Source organism: Taudactylus pleione, unplaced genomic scaffold (genome assembly GCF_031769625.1).
Source record: "Taudactylus pleione unplaced genomic scaffold, aTauple2 ptg000462l, whole genome shotgun sequence".
In the NCBI taxonomy this organism is placed as follows: Eukaryota; Metazoa; Chordata; class Amphibia; order Anura; family Myobatrachidae; genus Taudactylus; species Taudactylus pleione.
This window is the reverse complement of record NW_028284864.1, coordinates 1,203,541-1,227,482: the sequence shown is the minus strand read 5'-3', so window position 1 is coordinate 1,227,482 and position 23,942 is coordinate 1,203,541. Positions and strand designations below refer to the sequence as shown.

Sequence of the window (23,942 nt, the reverse complement as noted above, 5' to 3'; positions counted from 1 at the left end):
TCCGGTCCTCGCAGAATGTGTCGCCTTACAAATAAACCAGGATAATGCATTTTACATACACTTCGTACAATCACTTTTAAGTTCCACTAATAAAACCTTTTTTCCACCAAAAACCCGGGTCCGACCCAGTTTACACTGCACCTTGGATCGGGGTCAGCCCTGCAAAATCTGTGTATGTCATTAGAAATGGCCCTTTTCAGACTCACAAAGATGAGGTCATAAAAGTGGGTGGTGACTGCTCACTAAAGCTCCAAGCAGCGTTTATTTTTGCATGACCCGGGTTTGCGCCGTTTACACTGCACCATTACTCGGGTCCCACCCTGGTAGTGCCCAGGGTTATTGCAGCAGTGGAAAAGGGGTTTTAATAATTTAGCAAACATGATGCAGTAATGCAGTTTTGCCACTAGAGGGACCTCTAACGCAGGTATATTAGGACAATATTGTTGCCTGACCTTATCAGAGTGCAATGCATGAGGAATGTGAATGGTTATTCCCCACTGTAATTGCCAAGCACTGTGCAATAACTGGAGACGAGGCTTTACGTATCAGGAATAAATAGAAACTTCTTTTTTATTAGGACATGCAAAAGTATATAAAAGAAATCTCTCTCTACATCGTATTCATAAAGAGGTATGCAAAATTAGATCTATTCCAACTCTTGTAAAAACCATCTTTATACATATTTACACATATATTATTTATATAAAGAAACAGGCACAAAGTCCTTGCACACGTAACTGGGTGGCCGCTGCTCTAAATCCACGTACCACTCAATACGAAGTAAAGTTCTCACATACACAAGGCAACCTCGGACGTCTACATCAATGCTAAAACTCTTCTCACGAGAGCTACAAATGTTGATTCTAGCGCAGCCCGTTCCCAGCGCAGGGTGACAAAGCACTGTCTATGTACCATGGGTCTGTCTAATGCAAACTAAACCAACAACCAGAAAGTCTTCTCACTCTCTCTTCTTATTGCTTTCAGTGAAATAAAATCTTGTTAAATAAACCATCTAAAAAAAAAAACCATCAGTGGTTTTATCTATGTATAAAATCTGTAACAGTAATGGTTTGTGCAATCAGGTTATGACCTGTAAGCTATAAAATGCTCTATTTGTAATATAACCTCTCATAATAAAAATAACATAGCCCCCGTCATCTCCATCTCTTGGTTCAACCCTAGAGCCCTCTAATCTGATTGTGTGTTCTAAAACCAGCCCCCTGCGCACTGCTCACAATACAGTATAGAAGTAGCGAAGACACAGAAAGAGAAGTCAGCAAACACAAAGGAGACAGACAAGCGCACCCGCCATGTGGGTGAGGCAGGAATATGTGCTGAAGTCACATACACAGCAGACATCGGATAACATGCTTGTAAGGTAAAGACTAGGCAGCTTGTGTGTGCACACGGGAGGAGGAATGGACAAACCAAGGTACAAAGTGTGAACCGGAGTTTCCCTTATTCACTGCCTGTTGTGCGGTTCCCCAATGACCATTTGAGGAGATCAGGAGTGTGGAACAGGAAAGGACCCGGAGAGAAAACAGTCATCATACCCAAACTGTGCCCCCCATCCAGGGTATTTCTTGATGCCGGTATCCCTTGCCATGGACTCCAGTACTGGAGCGTAGAGTAGTCTTGTATATGTGTGATCTGTTGCCGTCATTCCACCGTGAGTGACAACACGGTCATCACAGCAATCCCACAGCTTATCAGTATAACCTGGACCAGGGAATTCCTGGGAATAAAGGAGAAAACATGACAGAGTAGATGAAACAGTGACAGCGATCGGATACACTGGTAGATGGGAGCTATCCTACTGTGAAGGAGCCAAGACCCCATTCAGAGTGGCACCTGTACAGCTGGGCCAGGGAATCAGAGGGAGTGTTCTTCTCTATCAACACAACAGCCTCTGAGGAGGCTACAATTCTTCTATGTGTGCGGGACGGAAGCCCGGACCCAGCGCTTGCTGGGCAATGTCTGCTCGGAACCACTACAGAAATACTTACCTACACTTAGTTACTCTGCACCGCTATACAATACTGGCTACACGTTCCTGCAATATATAGTAACTAAACCTAATCTATATTACTCTATAGTAACCCTAGCTGTGCCTGAACTTACCTGACTCTGCAGTATTATTACTATAAGCCTGCAATAACCTTTAACAACTTTCATATCTCGCTAGAGCCTCCAATGCTTCATATACAGTATATCTGATCACACACACACACACACACACACACACACACACATTACTATGGAGTTGACCTCCCCCTACACTGCTAGATGGCTTTCCCACTAGCGTTAGGAACATGGCAGTGGGAATTTGTATCCATTCAGCCACAAAAGGAGCCGAGTCGCACGCTGTGCCAATTTTTTACGTACTGCGCAAGCACTTGAGTTGCCCAGCACATGCATCACGATTGCTACTGCACCGAGGCACAGAACTAACGTGGACACATGTGTTATGTTCTTAGTGGGCATTCCTGGGGAGTGGCTAGGCAGACTTGGGTGTGTCACTAAAAGGCAGCTACGCCTAGACAAAATCGTTCACACAGGACGCCATATTGAAAATGGAGAAACTGGACCTGCAATAGGGCTGGTGCAATTTTCGATGGTGCGTCTAAAGACGCACCGAGGGGGATTTGCGTCTCTGCATAACACTGAAGGTGGGCTCTCAGTATTCACCAAATGGGCAGGGGCATTAGGATAAAGACACATACACGTCTTTTGCCTCATCTGCGAGCGACTCAGATTAAGGACCTTAGTGAGGTCAAGCTCTGATGTTAGATAATAGGGCTTGGCTCGCAGTCGCTGTTCCAAAAGGTGTTCGAAAGGGTTTAAGGCCACTTATCTGCTGAACAGTCAGATTCTTCCACACCTAACTCAGCAAACTTCCTAAATGGGATGCCACAAAGACTCACGCAGTTCTCTAATGGAACTAAAGGGTCCAGGCAAAACCATGACCGTTATTCTTCTACAATACGCAGTAAACATTCAGGCATGAAACCTGGCATCTGTCAAACCCAGATTCATCCTTCAGACTTCCAGATGGTGAAGCTCTTCAATCCAGAAAAGGAGAGTTAAGGTAAAAACTTACCCTTATTAACTCTCTTTCTTCGTAGTCCATAGGGTCCACAGGGAGACAATGGGGTGTAGGTAGGACTTGGAGGACCGGACACCAACAGCAAAGCTTTTTCAATCCCAGGATGTTCCGGTCCTTTCCCCTATACCCCGTCCACAGCCTGAGGGCAAACTCAGTTTGGTTAACAAGCCCAAGGCAGGAGCAGGATAGGAGAGAAGGAAGACTGGCACACTGAAGAATCACACTCTCACACAGAAAAGGAACAAGTGACCATAGGGCCCTGTGGACTTCGAAGAAAGAGTTAACAAAGGGTAAGTTTTACCATAACTCTCCTTTTCTTCTTCTTCAGGGTCCATAGGGCTCCACAGGGAGGCAATGGGCATGTCCCAAAGCAGTTGTTTAAGGGCGGGGACGCTCCTGAGCTGAGAGGAGATCCCGGCACCCGAAGGAAGCATTGTGAGAGGCAAAAGCATAGAATCTAAGAAAGATGTGAACAGAAAACCACGTAGCCGCCTTGCATAGTTGTTCAGCAGAGACGTCACGGCACTCTGCCCACGGAGGACCCACAGAGCGAGTAGAGTGAGTAGATACTGTAGCTGGCACAGGGAGACCAGTCTGCGCGTAAGCCTACGAGATAGTCATGCAAATCCATCTGGCCAGAGTCTGTTTGCTAGCTGGCCATGCCATCTTATGGAATCGATAGAAGATGAAGAGGGAGTCTGATTTCCTGATGGAACTAGTACGGTCCACGTGGATCTTCAGAGCACCGACCACTTGCAAAGAAGCCTCACCTGCCGAGAGGTCTGGTGATTGAAAGGCCGGAACCACAATTTCCTCATTAAGGTGGAAATGAGAAGCCACCTTGAGAAGGAAGCCAGGGCACGTTCTAAGAAAAGTCCTGTCCTGAGGAAAGATCAAAAAGGACCCCCTCGCCGGGAGTACCTAGCCGAGGGCTGGTGTCACTTCGCCGCGGAGGGGTGATGGAGCAGCAGTGCAGATGTCCAAAGGACTGTCTCGCGCTGCTGCTCTTGAAGTAAAATGAATGAAAAGAAAGTTAAATCATAAAAATAAGCTTGGGCTGCTTAATAGCAGCCCCACTATTAAAACGGTGATCCAGCTCCTGCCAGACACCAACGAAACAGAGTTTCCCTCAGGCTGTGGGCGAGGTATAGGGGGAAGGAACGGAGCATCCTGGGATTGAAAAAGGCTTTGCAATGGCGGTGTGCTTTGCACTACTCCAGCCAACGTCTTGCGTGCAGCTCCAGGGCCATAGAAACTCCGACTTTCACGACATACAGTTGTGAGTGTTGAAACGGAAGACAGACATATTCTGCTACACTCAGTCTATACAGCACTTGTCGGTCCTGTCCTGTCCTGTGAGTTTGTGCGGCCTGTCTCTTTTACAATCGAGCAGCTGTCACAATAACAGCACCTGGAGTCAGGGTTATTCAGTATGATCCACTGTAATGACTATGGATACAGGCGCACACGTCTGCATATATAACTTGGGGCTTGGCAAAATATTTTAATAAGGACTTATTTTGCGGATTTAAGTTGGGGCAAACAAGAATAGTTTCATTATGCTTCTTGCAGCTTAGAGAGCAGGCTACAGTCCATTTCCTAGGAAGTGCTGACGTCTGTGCAGTTCTACAGACTCACTCCAGTGCGGTCATAATGTGCATAACCCTGACTTTGTCCATATGGAATCTTATCGGCTATTTACTATCAAGCCTTCTTCCTTGATCTATCCAAATCCCCCTGAAGTCAACGTGCTGATACCCTGCAAAAAAATAAATAGTCCAAAAAAAACAAAAAACATTTTACTTACCTGAGTCCAGGGACCAGAGTTCGGGGCTCCGGTGGTGTCCTCCCTCCAGTTAGCTGGTCTCCCATAGTGCACTGCGGCCTGGTCATCAGGTGACCGGGTCCCAGTGCAGTATGGAATGTCAGCTGACCGGAGTCATGCAGGTAAGTGCAATTGAGGAGGAGGGGGGGGGGGGTCCGGCCGGTCACCGCATGCGTAGGCACTTATCACAGTAGTTTTGCAAAAAAATACCGCAACGTGTACAGATGGGGATTCGCAGGGACAGAGCTTTATCGCAAGCTCTGTCTGTGCAAGAGATTTTTACTAATGCGGATTGTACTAAATAGAGCCCATAGCATCTTGTCACCTACAAATATGGAAACATAGATTTCTAGGCTAGGCTGCAGGGTCAGTATTCTTAAATGAGTCAGAAACCCAACAAAGCACTGTAGATTTTGGCGGTCAGCTACATTATTCAACCATCCTGTGCAATCTGTAAATGACGGAACTATCAACAAGAACATATCAATCACCAATCCCTGGGTCTCCTGAGCTCACAGAAAATTCTCATTGGTCGATATCAAACGTGAGATCAGTGCAGTCAAGCTTATTATGGTTATTATACCATTGACATAAATAACTGGGCAATAATTATTTTTATTGTCACCTAATAAGTTATACGTTCCATTTAGTGTCAGAAAGATGAACTACATATGCTTACCAAGTATTCTTCTCTTCTAGGAGGTCAGGCAATACGTTAACCAATGCGATGTACAGAAATCCCCCGGAAGTAAATGGTAAAATCCAGGCCACAGCTTCACCTGCAAGGGTAACCGTAACATTTTTTTTAACCAAGTGGAGAGGAGGGGGGTTCACCTATATGAATTGCCTGCAAGTGTTTTTTCATCTCCTGATTCATCAATTGATCGGTCTAGTAAAGTCGCCAACAATGTACTTACCAGCTCCTTTGGGGGACTGTGCACAGATAGCAAAGCCGGCCCCCAGGAAGCCTCCCATCGCCGTCATTACTTGCATCTTTGCTGCACTCCAGCGGTCAAAACCAGCACGGAGGAGGATGGCAAAATCCCCCACCTGTAAAAGCAGCACATAATAAGCGCTGTGCAAAGCCGGCAGATATAAGTGACAAAGCCAAACGCACAGGATCAACTACACTGACCTCGTGGGGAATTTCGTGTAGCAAGATGGCTATGGTTGTGAGAATTCCCACCTGGAAACAGAACAACAACATATAAACATCTTTCCCTGATTTTTTGAACGATTATCGATAACGAAATCGTTCACTTTCTGAGTTAAAACGATGAACGATTATCGTTCATGCGCGTTCACATTTGTAGTTCAGTCGGACTGACCAACTCAACGATTTTCAGTAAGGGAATATGCAAAAATCGTTTGTAGTTAAAAAAAAAAAATCGTTCATTACATTTAGTAAATGAACGATTTTAGTAAACGAGTTTAGTTTACTAAAATCGTTCATTTACTAAATCGCTGTGTGTGTGTATGCAGCTTAAGACTAAAATACACAGTGTCACATGTAGAAGTACTACAGCTACGCTACAGGGGATCAGTTTCAGGACCTACCTTTCTGCTGACAAGAAAGCTGCCTGCCACGGCCATGCCATGCGTGAAATTATCGATGGTGTTCGCCAGCAGATTGAGGTAGCCGCAAACCTGTAACGAGCAAGCAGTCAGAATAAGCAAGCGATTACCATCTAGTCTTACGATGACTAGGTTGCTGGCGGGGAGCAGTACACCACATGACAGACACTTACCTTAATACTGCCCCCGGCTGATCTCTTTTCCTGCGGTCTCGTCACTTCATGGTTTCCGTTCGGTAAGGTGCCTGCGATCTCTTTCTGAAAACAAAACAAAACAAAACAAATTGACAATTTAGGTTCCCAAAGAATAGACGAGACCAAGTCACGGCCACACATTTACTAAGCTACTAACAATCAGTTAAAATGTATTTGTGGCTCCTTGCTTAGTTTAGACCAGTGGTTACCAAACTGTGCGCCACGGCACCCTGGGGTGCCTCGGGACACTTGCAGGGGTGCCTCAGGTTGGTGGTCCAGCACCAAATCAAATTCTTCATGGTCGATGTAATGTAAATATGTGGAAAAACAGAAGCGCAAACCTGTCCACCACTACATAACTGACCCTTAGGGTGCCCACACACACAGCTATTTTTTTCCCGATCTGGCCGATTCCGACACATTGGAACGACAGATCGGGTAGAAAATACCCAAATCGTGAGTCCCCCACTCACGATCCCGATGCGCCCCCGCAGGTCGCACATCGCATCAGGTCTGCTGTGCAGTATGGCAGATCTGACAATCTAGGACACAATGCACTATAAAGAAATCTGGCTGCAGGAGATCGTATGAAGATTAGACAGCATATCGTGTGCAGATCGTGTGCTGAGCTGCCGGGGAGAATTTCAAGGGAAATCGGACACATCGTCGGATGGTAAGTATATCGGTATGTGTGTGGGCACCCTAAGGATGACAGGTAAGCACAATTGACTTCACTTTACTACTTCACTACATTTTTTTTTAAATTAATCAACAACAAACTTTCGGCTTAGGGGTCCCGTGAAAACAATGCCGATACTCTAGGGCATCGTGATTCAAAAAAGTTTGGGAACCTCTGGTTTAGACTCTGGATTGACATCCAACCCATGTTGTGGCATATTACACCCACTTTGGTCAGTCTGGACTTTCCTGTTGCTGACCGGCCGCCTATGGTGGACTCTGACCCTTTTGAGTGAACTTTAAATGTAGCATATGGTAGTGCTGATCTACGCTTGGGAGGAATATAAAACGGATAAGACCATATAGGGAACCACAATGTTCGAGGAAAGACTACGTTCACCTCTTCCAAAGCAGATTCTAGAGCTCTATGCAACACTAGGTATGTATACTAAGGGGGGAATTCAATTAACCGCAATAAGCTGCTTTTTCGTGAGACGCGGCTTATCGTGTTTATTTGTACTTATCGCACTATCCCATAAGCCGCGGTTTTTTACGGGTGCGAATTCTCCATAGCATAAATTTGCAAAACAATTTCACCACCTCCTGAGCAGGGGAAAAATCCCTATTACAAGGTAAAAATATTGTTACTTACTAGTCATAATTAGTCATTAATGACACTCTCCTTAATGATTAATTATGCAAAAAATAAAAAAAATGTCATGTTTTGGGTATAAAAGTGCAGGAAAATGGGTTAATTGATGCAGGACAGGTATATGGGGGGACTGTATGCGTGGGACAGGTATAAAGGGGTACTATATGAATGGGACAGGTATATGGGGGTGCTATATGAGTGGGACAGGTTTATGAGGGTGCTATATGAGTGGGACAGGTTTATGGGGCTGCTATATGAATGGGACAGGTATACGGGGGTACTATATGAATGGGACAGGTATATGGGGGTGCTATATGAGTGGGACAGCTATATGGGGCTGCTATATGAATGGGACAGGTATACGGGGGTACTATATGAGTGGGACAGGTATATGAGGGGTGCTGTATGAATGGGACAGGTATATGAGGGGTGCTGTATGAATGGGACAGGTATATGGGGATGCTGTATGAATAGGACAGGTATATGGGGGTGCTGTATGAGTAGGACAGGTATATGGGGGTGCTGTATGAGTGGGACAGGTATATGGGTGTGTTGTATGAATGGGACAGGTATATGGGAGTGCTGTATGAAATGCACAGGTATATGGGGGTGCTGTATGAATAGGACAGGTATATGGGGGTGCTGTATGAGTGGGACAGGTATATGGGGGTGCTGTATGATGTGAGACAGGTATATGGGGGTGCTGTATGAGTGGGACAGGTATAAAGGGGTACTATATGAATGGGACAGGTATATGGGGGTGCTATATGAGTGGGACAGGTTTATGAGGGTGCTATATGAGTGGGACAGGTTTATGAGGCTGCTATATGAATGGGACAGGTATACGGGGGTACTATATGAATGGGACAGGTATATGGGGGTGCTGTATGAATAGGACAGGTATATGGGGGTGCTGTATGAATAGGACAGGTATATGGGGGTGCTGTATGAGTGGGACAGGTATATGGGGATGCTATATGATGTGATACAGGTATATGGGGGTGCTGTATGAATAGGACAGGTATATGGGGGTACTATATTAATGGGACAGGTATATGGGGGTGCTATATGAGTGGGACAGGTATATGGGGCTGCTATATGAATGGGACAGGTATACGGGGGTACTATATGAGTGGGACAGGTATATGGCAGGGCTGTATGCGTGGGACAGGTATATGGGGGTACTATATGAGTGGGACAGGTATATGGCAGGGCTGTATGCGTGGGACAGGTATATGGGGGTACTATATGAGTGGGACAGGTATATGGCAGGGCTGTATGAGTGGGACAGGTATATGAGGGGTGCTGTATGAGTGGGACAGGTATATGAGGGGTGCTGTATGAATGGGACAGGTATATGGGGATGCTGTATGAATAGGACAGGTATATGGGGGTGCTGTATGAGTGGGACAGGTATATGGGGGTGCTGTATGAGTGGGACAGGTATATGGGAGTGCTGTATGAAATGCACAGGTATATGGGGGTGCTGTATGAATAGGACAGGTATATGGGGGTGCTGTATGAGTGGGACAGGTATATGGGAGTGCTGTATGAAATGCACAGGTATATGGGGGTGCTGTATGAATAGGACAGGTATATGGGGGTGCTGTATGAGTGGGACAGGTATATGGGGGTGCTGTATGATGTGAGACAGGTATATGGGGGTGCTGTATGAATGGGACAGGTATATATGGGGGTGCTGTATGAATAGGACAGGTATATGGGGGTGCTGTATGAATAGGACAGGTATATGGGGGTGCTGTATGAGTGGGACAGGTATATGGGGATGCTATATGATGTGATACAGGTATATGGGGGTGCTGTATGAGTGGGACAGGTATATGGGGGTGCTGTATGAATGGGACAGGTATATGGGAGTGCTGTATGAATAGGACAGGTATATGGGGGTGCTGTATGAATGGGACAGGTATATGGGAGTGCTGTATGAATGGGACAGGTATATGGGGGTGCTGTATGAATGGGACAGTTATATGGGGATGCTATATGATGTGATACAGGTATATGGGGGTGCTGTATGAATAGGACAGGTATATGGGGGTGCTGTATGAATGGGACAGGTATATGGGGGTGCTGTATGAGTGGGACAGGTATATGGGGGTGCTGTATGAGTGGGACAGGTATATGGGGGGTGCTGTATGAGTGGGACAGGTATATGGGGGGTGCTGTATGAATGGGACAGGTGTTTTTATGATTGCAGGTGGGTATTACAGGTGTATTTTTAAAGTTTTTTTTTTAAAGTGTCTTTGAATGATACAAATATATACTTATAGGTACTTTTATGCACCCCCAATTTAAAAAGAACATTTATTTTGCAAAAAACAAAAAACCACCACTTGCTTTCTATCATTATTTGGCTGTGTTAGAAATATGCATATAACATCCATTTGTCACACAATTTAAGAACCCCAAATACTTTTATTAGGGCCACTAATCACTTCTATACTGTTATCCTAGATCACTTTGCCTTTGTTTGGGGTACAGGCATTTTTCCCCCATTTTCGCCTATACTTATCGCCAGTAAAAGCAGGAAGAATTTTCGTGCGAATTCACCTTCATGTAATTTTGGGATTGAATAGATGCAATCAGCGTAATTTGCACGTGAAGGGTGCAAAGACTTAGCGCATGAAAACTGACCGCATTATTGGGGCTAATTGAATTCACCCTCTAGGTTACGAGTCAAAACCACCGATCATTGGTGGCTTTGACCGACCGTTTTAAAATGGCTATTGCAATAACTGCTAAACCAGGCTTGTATAGCATTTATCTCTATTGCTGTTTAAAAACCACTTGTCAAAGCCGCTGATTACACCAGGAGTGTAGCTGAGATATGTGACCGAACACAGGCTTTAGTCCCCCGATGATATCGGGGCTACAGTGGTGAATTGCCCCCACAGGAGGGCACAGTGTCAAAAGTACTTTTCAGTAACCTGTACTCACTATTAATCCTTCATCCATTAATACATTTCCACAAATCTTAATACTCATTGAAAGAGGAGCCCCCGATTCCGTGTTTTGCCTTTTCAAACCGATCATCGGCGATCAGTCAGCATGTTGGGGAAATTTAACATGTAAAAAAATACCCGTTTCTCCAATTTCGACCATTTTCGGGTCGGGATCAGAAAACCGAGATTGTATTCCAGATTACCCAACCCTGCCGTCGGAAATCGGGATTGTATTCCAGATTACCCAACCCTGACGTCGGAAATCGAGATTGTATTCCAGATTACCCAACCCTGCCGTCGGAAATCGGGATTATATTCCAGATTTCCCAACCCTGCCGTCGGCAGAATGGGGAGTTGCCACGATAGCGGCTAGATGTATGGACACATTTAAATTATAAAATGATATATTCTAGAGCAATGAAATAATCTAAATTAGTATGCTAGTACATGAATCTACCACAGAAATCTGGTCATTTTAATTTTTTCTTTAATAAAACCATGTGGATCAGTACCCAATATAAAACACATTTATATTACATAGACCCCTATGGGTTTTCCACCACTCAAAGGACGTTGGAAAAGCAAGCCCAGCAAATGTGCGCGAGACCCCCATTACCTGCCCACTACAGCAGTGTCCTGATACGTTCCGTGAATTGACGGTAGTGCCTGTAAAGCTAGGTGAGCCCAGCAGGAGACACAAATCTGACACACGGACTAAGGCCCGGTTTCAATTAAGAGGCGAAAAGTCAAAAAGCTTTCGCCTATCAGACTTTCTGCTTCCTTCAGAGGCGAAAACTTTTTGTGTGCGTCCCACGCTTTTCGCCCTATTCATTTCCAAACCAGGCGAAAACGGAAAGCGGCGAATGCGGAACAGGTGGAAAGTACTGTCAGAAGTGGGGAAATCAGTCTGTACCCCCAAAAAAGATGCAGTAACATAGGGAATCAATGTACATGTGTAGTAATACCCCTAATAAAAGTGTTTGGGATACTTAAGTAGTTTAAATTGGTTCTTATTAGCGTCTTTGCATAAGTGATGAACAATGACAGAAAGCAGGATTTTTTGGTGAATATAAGTACTCCAGTCAAATTTGGGGTACTGGAAAATAGGTGCTACTGTAGCATATTTTTATGTTTCTAAAGTCTACTTTTTTAAAAAAATTCAAAAACGCACCTGCTACATGTACCTGTAATCCCAAAAACACCCGACCCATCCTTGCAGACCCCCAAAAGTCTATTTCGCTAGTTTTTATACTTATCCCCCCAAAAATGAAAGTACTTTTTATGTGTGTTTTTAGGGTTTGTTTTTTTTTTGCCAGATTTGTCCTTTGGGGGACTGTACCAAGGGTTCTGGGTCGTTTCCCCGCCAAAATAAAGATTTTGCACTTGTTTTCACCTGCTATTCAAAGGCCAATCTTTTTTGCCTAATACATTGCATTGAGTTTCCGCTTAGGCGAATTCTGGCTGGAATTGAACTTGGAGATAAATTCCGTCCAGTCGAAAAGCGGCAATATGCGAAACTTTTTCGCTGATTACGACCTCTCACCTCTAATTGAATACGGGCCTAAAACAGAAAGCTAGAACAGCAGTCCTCTTGTAGCGGTGCACATACAGGACCCATTAATAGTATTCTATGTACCATTTAAAACAATCTTAAATATGGATTAGTACTTGGGCATACGAGTTTCACACAGACAAAATAATTAACACAAAAAAAAAAAGCTACAGTGTGTAATAAAATATAACGGTAGCATAAGATATGGACAGGGGGAATCCACTACTTAATTTTTTTTTTTTAGTCCTTTTAAAGATCATATCCATTAGTGTGCCTACACAGCAATAGGTTTATAACTGCATATCCTATTGTTGTTTTATTATCCTATGGACCAGATTCTGTGTCGGAAGCACTGCCGATGTCGGACGCAGCTGAGCGATTGTTTCCTACTGCTCGTACATCATATTCGCGCTGCGCATGTGACCACAGTCCCTGGCGGTTGTGATTTGAAACGCAGGGTCTCAGAAATATTTTGAAAATGCATTGCGTGTTCAATGGGGCTGGTACGAATTATGGTGGCGAGATCGATGGCGGTGTCTAAAGATGCGCCAAGCGCGATTTGAGCCTAAAGACGCTGACCGTAGGCGTCTCAGTCCTTGCACAGTCAGGCGCACGGCTGTACACCAGGGAAGAGCCTGTAGCCGTATTCGCTGAGCGCGAATCAGAACCAGGCTCTGTGTCACTACTAGTTTTGGGCAGGATGAAACCGATGACGACTCAAATCCATACTCTGATTATTGTAGAATAAATTAATTAGTAATTATTCCGTTATTATGGTTACCCGATAACAAGGGAGCTGTAATTCTGCTCCTAAATTATAAGCATTTCACATCTCTATGTTTCCCAGATTCTTTAATGCTCCCAAGCAGTTAGCACTTACAAATAATATTTACACTGTTGTCATAAGATGCTCAGTATTTACAAATAATTATAATTCATTCTCTGCTGTCAGCTCTGAGGCTATTAATCTCTTTTGTGGATGGTTCCAGTTTTTATGGTCTCATGGGAAAACCCTGTGACACTGCGCAGTAATTACATATTTCCCTGAGATGTTACATGTTGTCAGCGTATCATCCAAATCTGTGGTTAATATTCGCCTTACACACGCGCTTGTCACGGAATAAGCTCATGAGCAGTGGAGAGTGTTAAGAATTGATTCTTAATATTTTATTGGAAGAAAAACAGCCTAAGGGTGACTCTCTCTCTCCCCAGCCCCCTCATCCGATCATGTGCCTGATGCGTCCGCTCACCTACACCTTACCACAAGCGGTTACTGTGCTGGAACCCTGCAGCAGCAACTCATTTTGTAGAGATCCCACAGGACAGCCCGTACACTAAAGGTGGGAACACACCAGAAAGAGATATCTGCAGATAATGGTTGTTTATACGTACTAAGCAATCATCACTGCAGTCCCGCTGGCCAGGGGTTTAGTCGCAACTCCCTCCCCGGCTGACCGCCCATAAAACAGCACGATGTGAAGATATATCCGTCATCGGCTGTGCTGCACAGCCGACGCATTAGGTCTCTGAATGACATCGTTCACAGACATATAGGACCTTATTCAGAGGAGGCCGTACGGTGCACGGCCGCCTCGATGTTTTGCCAGTGTGCATGAGGGAGCCGGCTCCCTCGTGCGCATGCGTGAGACCCGCTACGACCCACAGCCCTGGTCGTAGCGGGTCTCTTTCCAAAGGGGGCGAGCTGTCGATGTTGATTGACAGCTCGCCCCGTTTGGAAGGTGGGCCGGGGGGGTGGCAGCCCAAACGGAGGCGTTCCCATGGGAACTAGTGATGTCAGCGGAGAGCTTCCGGCTCTGACAGAGCCAGAAGCTCTCTGGGGCTTACGACAAGTGAGACCCTACCCTAGGGTCTCGTCGTAAGCCCCGATGTTCGCGATGGTCTCTGACCATCACCCGAGCGGTCGTTAGAGCTGTGGGTGTTAACCCACAGCCTAACGACCGCAACAGAGGCGGCCGGTCAGGATGCAAGCGGCCGCCCAGTTTCTGAGCGACCGCTTGCATCCTCCGACCGACTCTGAATGAGGCCCATAGTCTGTACACCCTGGCTGACAATGCACATGATATATTGGCTGTTCAACTGAACGGCCGATATATCAGCCAATGTGCACCCAGCATAACTGTACCAGGGTAGGTAAGAGGAAGTCGTGTAAACTCTCTCCGAGAGTGGGGAAACACCCTTAAACCAAACAGACTGCATTGTTGAGATGGATATTTCTGATAAATAGGTTATAAGAGGACAGTTACACAAGAACTGATGAGCGATACAGGTGACTGAACGAGGAGATCTACCAATCACTATAGACATTTTTCCATAAGCTTTGAAGGAGAAACATCGTTGTAATCACTATGGTTGTCTTGTAATGTCACTACTATTGTATCAGCAAAGTCATTGTTCTGTTCAGAGTTATACAACACAAGTTAGGGGAGATAAGCTGGGTACACACTGGCAGATATATTGGCCGATCAATTGATCAGCCAATATATCATATGCCGTCGGCCAGTGTGTACCAGCGATATGTCTGAACCCCGTTGCTCACAGACATATCGCGTCGACTGTGCTGAACAGCCGATGGCAGATATATCGGTCCATCGTGCTGTGAGTACAGGGAATCAGCTGACCGCCCGTACACATGCAACTGTCCAGCACTCGTGAGCTACATGAAAAAGCAGCCAATATTTACCCTGCATGCAAAAAAAATAATAATAATTAATAAATGTATTTATCCCTGTTTATTTAACAAGGTTTGACCCAGATGTAAAGTTACTTGCTTTTTTTTTTTTTTTGCTTCAAAATCCGCCTTTATGTGGTGATGTGGTAAGAGATTAGCATACTATTCTTATAATCTAATGGCATCATGTTATAAATAGTCTGCTGGAAATAAGACCACCTTCTGTATCAGTGGGTCATGATGCCATGGGCTATATTTACAGAGCAGCGGGTTTAACCAGAAAATGTAAAACTAATATTAATTGCCAAAATCCAGACGCATTTTGCACTTAATATCAGTGTTGCTTTAAATATTGAGGTCAAAGCCACCGCTTCATAAATAGAAGCCTAAACCTACAATGAAAGGCAGAAAAAGAGGTGTAGAGAGGAAATACTGCCTGACCTAGACCCCTATGCTTTCTAGCAGTTCAATTGAAGCGCACCAGTGATATCATGCCCTGCTCACTACGAAATGCAAAGCAATCTATGTACAGTAAAGAAATCTACTTCAGTCTGGCTGTGCTCCTCAGTTACCCTAGATTTCCTCCACGCTACCTGGGCTTGCCACAGGAGATAAGAGCTTACGGAGGGGCATAGGCTTTTACAGGACGACGGGAAGAGTTGGGTGTAGCAAGGAGGTTTCTCTGCAGAGGAAAGCAGGCACGCTAGTGCACCTAGTTTAAGGAGCAGTGCAAAAACTAGATTTAAAAAGATCAAATTGAGATAACAGGCGGAGATGCTGCATTTGCAGAAGGGCAGACGGTCATTTCAGCTACGCAAAAGGACTCTGTTCTTGCCCCAGGCAAGAAGCTGGTGGTCTTTGTATTTCAACCCACTTTTAAAAAAGGAGTCCAAATATGTAAATGTCTGACACATACTCTACATGGTCAAAAGTATGCAGACACCTTTTCTAATTAGTGTGTTTGGCCATTTCAGTTATTGCTAACGGGGGCGTTAAATGACACATACAGCCATGCAATAACCATAGTCAGTTAGCAGCGAAGCTGATACGGGGTTGCAACCTTTCCCATATGTCTGTTACCTCTTTCAGACATAAGCAAAAACCCGTGAATTTGCCAGGCACGGCGAGTAGACCCAGGTCCTTATGTCTGAAAGGGTCTGACCCGGGTTGGTTCTGCAACTGACCAGGGTTAGTCCCACGACTTGCAACCTGTGTCAGTGCCCCGGCTTATGTCTGAAAGGCATAACCCGTGTCTTGATGACCCTGATCAGGTCTAAAAAACGGATTGGCGGACAAAGTAGCGCTTGGAGATGACATCATCTACAAGCGTCCACTGTTAGACGGAAGACCCGGGTCCAGTGTGATGAGACACAGGAATTACCCGGGTCCATCACCCAGATGTGAAAGGGGGTAAGTACTGAAACCCCGGCTTCAATGCTCGGTGGATGTCAGTACACCTCTGACTGCTGTAAAGTTTAGTGTAGGAGGAATAATGATCTGGGGCTTGTGGTTTGGTCTGAGCCTCTTAGTTACAGGGAAGGAGAATTTTAATGCTACAGCACACAATGACAATCTAGAGAATTGTGCACTTCCAACATTTTGGAAACAGAAGGCCCTATCCTGCTATAGCAAGAAAATGTCCTGGTTCACGAAGCAAGCTCCATCACAAAATGGTTTCCCAAGTTTGGTGTAGAAGAACCTGGACTGACCTGCACAGTGCCCTGACCTCAAACCCATGGAAGACCTTTGGGATGAATTGGAACACTGACCAGGATCTGGACCTCACTACCTCACCAATGCTTTTGCAGCTGAATGGATGTGAATCTCCAGAGCTATGTTCCAAATGCCAGTGGAAAGGCTTCCCAGCAAAGTGGGGGCCACCTAGATTATATTAATGCCCATGGTTTTGGACGGAGATGTTCAACAAGCACACATGGGTGTAATGTTCGGGTGTCCACATTTTTGGCCATGTAGTGCAAGTACGATTAGCAGATAAATGACGGGCAGCCTGGATGACCAGATGGACTGAGTACTCACGACCCAAATGCTAAAAAAAAAAAGACCTAACTCCATAGATAAATATTATAAGCAGAGAATTCATTAGAACAAGTTTTCAAACATTTACATAGGCTAGCCCTGCTATTAGATTATAACCCCCCACTTCATTCCCCCCCCCCCCCCAAAAAAAAATAGTTTTACACCCAGTGCGACTCACTCACTGGAGCAGAACTGGGGCTCGTTTGCGGTTTGGTTCCTTCATCTGAAAAGGTTTTCTCCAGTATGAGGAAGGCGAGGAACCCGATAATAACCCACAGTCCCAGCAGCCTCTGTTGTTGGAGAGTCTGGGCGCTTCCTGCGGTAACAAGACAAACTTTATTGCACGTGGGACAATGTACTCCCTAGTACAAACTATAAAGTAGGCACGTCAGAGATCAGGTCACTAAAAAAGTTGAGGATGAAAAATCAAACTAATTTTATACAGGACAAAAATCTAAAACAGCCTCTCGTTATTTTTTTCTCTTATACAGTAATTGAAACTAATTTTATCCCTATACAAAATGCAGGATAGCATAAAATATACCACAGGTAATGTTCTTATTCAAAAAAAGACCTTGCATTTTATTTCCTACGATACACAAGTCTATCTGATGAATAGTCCACCGATATCACTACTCAGACAAATTTTACGGGCAAGAGGTCATCGTATACATGTACCTGGAGCTTACATGCAGTGGAGGCATGCTTTTTGTGAACTGAACCAATACAGCCTAGAAATTTACTAGGAACTACTGAATATTGATCATACCGCAAAATTAGTGCTCATGTGGTTCCTCAGTGACGTCACTGGCTCCTGACAAATGTCATAGGCTGACTTCCCATAAACATTGGATCAGTCCTTGGTTGTTACTGGTGCTCTTTCATGTCAACAGAGACACAGGACAATGTCCAAAAGGGGTGCCACCCCCAAAAAGGTTGCCCACTCCTGCCGGCACCAAATTAAAATTGGCTGCCGGTGGCTGGGGAATAGAGGAGAGGGAGCCCGGGCTGCTGGGAATGCAAGGTTAACTGTTTGTTGCCCAGACACTCCTCTCCAGGCTATACCCAACGTCATCCCTGTACCCCCTAGTGGTGGGAGAATAAAAACGATTCTCTCCAAATGGATTGCCACTAAAGTCCCTAGCCTTACCCTCTTGTTGCCGTGGCTTACTCATTACTCATCTGTTCACCCTGGACTGGACAGAAATGTCCATACACAGGGAGCATAGGGCAAATTATTTGCCATTTGGCACCCATATGTTAAAAGCATTTTTAGTCTGGGTAGAAAGGGTCTTAAGGCAATTGTACAAGTTTTCCCCCTTTTTTGATGAGTACTCTCTGACCCTATGTCCTCTCACCAGGATCCTTTTTATGTACATTTTTGTTCTCCCATAGTTTATATATTCATCGAACTCCGAGATAACTATGCCCATAGACGTGTTAACTTGTTTATAACCCATATTTTGGCATTTCCTGATCATTTTATATGTAGGCTACTTATTGTTATTATTGTCATCTTATATATAAGTCTGTTTGTTTGTCTGTCCGGTTATGCATTCGTACGCCCCTGTATCTATTGGGATGAAACCAACGTGATATGGTCCAGTTGGCTCCTGGCCAGGTTTTAAGGGGGGGGGGGGGGCATTCCACTGACTGGATCTGGTTGAAAACTTCACAGAGGGGTGACAATTGGTCTGTGATGCCTAATGGAGTGGTTGGGGTCCTGGTCGGATCTCACGGCGGAGTGCGTCAGGCAGAACTTTGACCCGGGGAGCCTGTTCTGTGCCTTCCACTGGATGGATTTGGATGACATCACATAATAAAAACACAATATCTTGAAGATTTAAACCCGGGCAACGTCAAGTACTTAATTATTGAATAATATTGATTCTTAAGCTCTGAGAGTCATACCAACTATTTTTATGTCTGCTGATATGTTATTTTCTTTATCCATTTATTAATTTTGATACCATTATTCTGTTGGAATGTTTCAAATATATATATATATATATATATATATATATAAAAAAGTTTGATGAAAGACCAAAAAAAACAAAACAAAAAAAAACACTTTTCAAACACGCTTCTTAATTACTAGAGCACGACTACCTAGCACTACTACTTCCAAATCCCCATTCAGAACTATATAGCAGTGCTTTCATTATTAAAAGCCCCATTAAAGATATAGGTGTTTTAAACTATCGGGTTACAATAGTCAGATAGTTGCAAACCTTTAGCTACAGATACTCCTGTACTGCACGTCCACATTGTCTCACCGCTCTCTGGTGCATGCTATCTTCTAGTTTGGACTTGTCATGCCCAGACTTGTATGCACGTGTTTATCTTTGCGTTATTCAATATACTGTACGAAATACATTTTCATACAGAGGTATTTAAAAAATAATAAATAAATGGTGCTCTGACTTTTTTTTTTTACATCAAGCAGTTATCTGGCAGAGAATTAGAAGCGAGATGCACAACAGCAGCAGTGAAGAAAATAAGGCAGCGCAGAATGGAGATACTGGATTACTAAGTGCTAATTAATAGATGGTACCTGTGGTGGCACTGCAGGTATAAGCCCAGGCCTCTGGCAGAAGATGTACGAACACATCACCTAGTAACCCGCCAATGGCAAAACTCAGCAGCTGCTTGAGTCTCCTGGTGCCCTCTGCAAGTGGGAGAACAAACGGAATTAAAACACCTTTTTTCTGCAGAAAAACAATTGTCAGCAATTTTGATTCTACCAGACTAAATCGACATGACGACATGACGACATGAGTTTTACTAATGTACAGCAAATTTTTACAGTGCACATACTAGAAATAGGAAAATGAAGTAAAATAAAGTTAAGGACACGTGGGGTCCTCAACAGGGGAAGCAGTCGGGAAGCCTATGGACGGAATCCCGACGGTCGGCTTCCCGACTGTCTAATCCCGGCAAGGGGTTAAATGACAGGCATCGATATCCTGACAACTGTCATTTTACCTATGCCGAGAGCCCGACACCCGGCTTACCGTAAGGCGGGTGCGGACAGGCGTCGAGAGGGGGGGGTTAGGGTTCCCGGGGGGGACTTAGGGTTAGGCACCCCCCCCCCGGGAGGTCAGGTTTAGGCTAGGGGAAGGGGGGGGGGGGGGTTGGGGTTAGGGACCCCCCGGGAGGAGGTTAGGGTTAGCTACCCCCCAGGGGGAGGTTAGGGTTAGGCGGCGGGGAAGGGGGGGGTTAGGTTTAGGCACTTGGGGAGGAGGTTAGGGTTAGGAACCCCTAAGGGAGGGTTAGGGAGTAGAATTAGGTTAGTAAATACTTACCTTTGACGATCGGGATTTCCTCCTCTGCCGGGATGCCGCTGTCGGGATTAAAACCGCCGGCCGTAAATCGTAAGCATTCCCTCAACAGGTCCTCTGCGCAGCCAGGCCCGGTGACAAATGCCGAAGTTATAGTGTGTGGCACACCAAGAAGAAATATACATATACTGCCCACTGACGGGTATGAAACATCTAACCATGCTATAATCGCAAAATGTAAGTTGCCACAGTGACCATACCTTCAGACGTGAGCGCTCCACTTGCTTGAGTGGGAATCACCAGGAGTGGGAACACGCCACTAAGGCCCACGAGCAGGGAGCCGAGCAGGGAGCAGACCCAGGCATCCACAGAGGAGAAGTTGGCATTTTCGCAGGCTCGATTCCCTGGGGCACATCCAGTAGCAAGCTGGAAGCCCAGACACGCGAAGCACAGCCAAGGCACAATCCTGCCCCACATCATCCTACATGGTGAGAGCATTCCAAAGGGAAGGCAGGGGAAGAATGACATTTAAAAAAAAAAAAAATTGAGTTTAGATTTTGCTCCTAATACCACAAAATAATAAATCAATATATAACAAATGCCAACAAGCTTCACAGATAAGAACGCTATTTTTTTTTACAGCAGAAGTACCAGTTTGAACACATCTGTCTAATAATAAAACACCAAGTATGACTTTGAAAATCCACAATACACCATATACTTATGCTGCGGTGCAGTGACTCAAGTTTTTTTTCATAAAAACGACAAAATCCAAAACTGGCGAGAAAGTTTTTGTCCTGTGACTGAGAGTTTAACACATGAAAGGACCCCAAGGTAAAGTGGAGAACAGGCTCACTGGTCAAATATGAAGACACGGCCTCAGGGCTGATCGGTCTGGCAAATGAAGGACACTTGCAGAAAACAACATCTTCCTTGTTAAATACACCCTTTCTTATCCATCTTTAGTTGTCTGTCATTAATGAGGCTCTAGGGTCTAGTTTTTCCTCAATTTATCCTTACATAGGTGTTCATAGTCCATTGATGTGCTGCTATGTGTTTAGTACTATTAACATACACACCCACCACTATAATTGCTGGCACAGAAATGCATGCCCTTAGGCATGCCGGGTCAGCCGCTGACAACTGGAGACATGAAAATGAGCTGAGAATGCATGCTACATATTCACAAAATAAAACAAAAGTAGATATTGCATCCGATGTGACTGAAATATCTGTATGTCTTGTTCGGGGTTGTAAATGGCGATCTGACAACCAAGTCTACTTCACCTGCACACTGACATCCCATTTAATTGCCTCCTGAGTGTCACTTTCTCTTCACTCACGCCGCAGTGCCCACTTCAGACCTCTCACCCACATCCCCTTTTCTCACCACATCCTGCCCACTTCTAGCATTGCAGACCCCCACCTGAACCCACACTGTGACCTTAATCCACATACTTCAGCTGATCTGCTCATTACACCAGACTCACTCACGTTCCCTGTTGATTCAGGCATGTTGGGACCTGTAGTTCCACACAACTGCACTGCACCAACTCACATACATACTTTATTTTCTTATTCAAAGGTCAAGCGACCTGTGGCTGCCAGCTACTGTGGAAATAGGCAAACATGCTGGGACATGTAGTTCCACAACAGCAAGGGAGCCACAGGAAATGTGTGCCTGCAAGGCACCACCTTTACCTGCCTGTGCTATAACTAAGTTCTAATCACCTGTGAGCTATACATATGCCCCTCTCTGTGCTAGGACCGAGTACAGTCCCTGTGCTCCTCTGTAAGGACTGAGTATAATCCCTGTGCCCCTCTGTGCTAGGACCGAGTACAGTCCCTGTGCCCCCTCTGTTCTAAGACGGAGTACAGTCCCTGTGCCCCTCTGTAAGGACTGAGTACAGTCCCTGTGCCCCTCTGTTCTATGACGGAGTACAGTCCCTGTGCTAGGACTGAGTACTGTCCCTGTGCTAGGACCGAGTACAGTCCCTGTACCCCTCTGTAAGGACTGAGTATAGTCCCTGTGCCCCCTCTGTAATGCCCCATCTCACTGACAGCACAGCAGTGCAGCCATTTACATGCAGATAAATCACATTACCGCTCTCGGTCGTCCTCTCGATCCCATTCCCTGCCATACTCCCGACCCAGCCTCCTCCGCCCCAGCAGCCCCGAGTCCTGCCCCAGCCCCTCTGCCGGAGCCACGTGTCAGAATCGGGGGACGACTTGCTGGAGTACTTCCGGCTGCACAAGTAGACACTGCACAGCCATGGTAGCATAATACATACTGTATACAGGGAGACAGACGTATCCTCCAGCCACAGCCCAGTCACCGGCTGCCTGAGGATGTGTCTTGTCTAATAAGCAGGAGATGTCATAGAAAATACATTATAGCTAGTTTTCCTGAGAGCAGTGATTAAAGTGCAAAACTGAGTGTACATTTCAGTCTGTGTAAGCCTACATGTAGATAGAGGCTTAATATAAAAGATAAAACAATAATATCATGTATATAGATATAGTGTTTTATATAACACATAATGGGGCCTATTAATCGCATTTGAAATACGATCTGGGCGCGATATTAGCGACCATTATCGCATTGCAAGTTGCAATCACGGCGCCGGGATATATGAAAAGGCACATGCAGGGACGTGGGCTCCGAAATGTGCTGGGAGGGAAGTGACTGTGCCAGTTGCCCCTTCACTCCTCTGGAGGGGATCCTGCGCATGCCGGTCTCCAAACGTGCAGCGGCCATTATACCTTGATAAAGAGCACTTGATGCTCGAAACGCGTCGTCCCGTGCATTCTCTATCCTGATACCCGTTTCCAGAGGACAATAACAGTCACACAGGGGTATTCTGGAACATAATACCCCTGCAATATAACGTTTGCAATATAACGCTGTTTTATTCCTGTTATTCGGTACGGGGCCGACTGACTTTATTTGCTTCAAAGCTCAGCCTATGCCTTTTATCACCGACATGTTTTACTTATGCTGCTTATATTCTTAGCTCTTAAGGCCCCCATACACAGTGAGATTCAAAGTTGATAAGATCAGTTGTACGATTTCCCTTGAAATTCTTCATAAGATGTGGTAAAATGGTGTACGATTGATCATTAACATCACAGGAAAAGGGCCCTCATTCAGAGGCGGTCATTAGATGCAAGCAGTCGCACTGAATCAGGGCGGCCGCTGGCATCCTGAATGGCTGCCTCCTTGTCGATCGTTAAGCTGTGGGTTACCACCCACAGCTTAACGACCGACCCGGTTGATGGTCGCGATGGTGATTACCATCGCGACCATCGGGGCTTACGACCAGACCCTAAGGTTGGGTCTGGGCACTCGTAAGCCCCAGGGAGCTTTCTGCCCTGATGGAGCAGGAAGCT

At 45.3% G+C, this 23,942-nt stretch overlaps 1 protein-coding gene across 2 annotated transcripts; it reads right to left on the bottom strand.

Annotated features, from left to right (window-relative positions):
• Nucleotides 1-549: 549 nt before the first annotated feature.
• Nucleotides 550-22,797, bottom strand: SLC39A13 (solute carrier family 39 member 13). Of its 2 annotated transcripts, none has more exons than XM_088448641.1 (10): nucleotides 22,657-22,797; nucleotides 20,813-21,033; nucleotides 19,826-19,939; nucleotides 17,454-17,587; nucleotides 6,680-6,763; nucleotides 6,489-6,578; nucleotides 6,067-6,117; nucleotides 5,849-5,981; nucleotides 5,611-5,710; nucleotides 550-1,735 (listed from the first exon to the last, which is right to left on the bottom strand). In XM_088448641.1, exons 2-10 carry the CDS (start codon nucleotides 21,030-21,032, stop codon nucleotides 1,660-1,662), a joined length of 1,002 nt encoding a protein of 333 aa, XP_088304767.1. In that variant the 5' UTR covers nucleotide 21,033; nucleotides 22,657-22,797; the 3' UTR covers nucleotides 550-1,659. The 2 variants fall into 2 exon arrangements, with proteins under 2 accessions (XP_088304767.1, XP_088304766.1); XM_088448640.1 differs by having other exon boundaries at nucleotides 22,637-22,658.
• Between the last annotated feature and the right edge of the window lie 1,145 nt (nucleotides 22,798-23,942).

What these genes read in the sequence shown, in the direction of transcription:
- SLC39A13 (XM_088448640.1), bottom strand. An exon ending in TACCTGCAGTGCCACCACAG is followed by an intron (nt 17,588 to 19,825) that starts GTACCATCTATT and finishes TTGTTACCGCAG; the next exon opens with GAAGCGCCCAGACTCTCCAA. An exon ending in CGAGCCCCAGTTCTGCTCCA is followed by an intron (nt 6,764 to 17,453) that starts GTGAGTGAGTCG and finishes TTTTGTTTTCAG; the next exon opens with AAAGAGATCGCAGGCACCTT.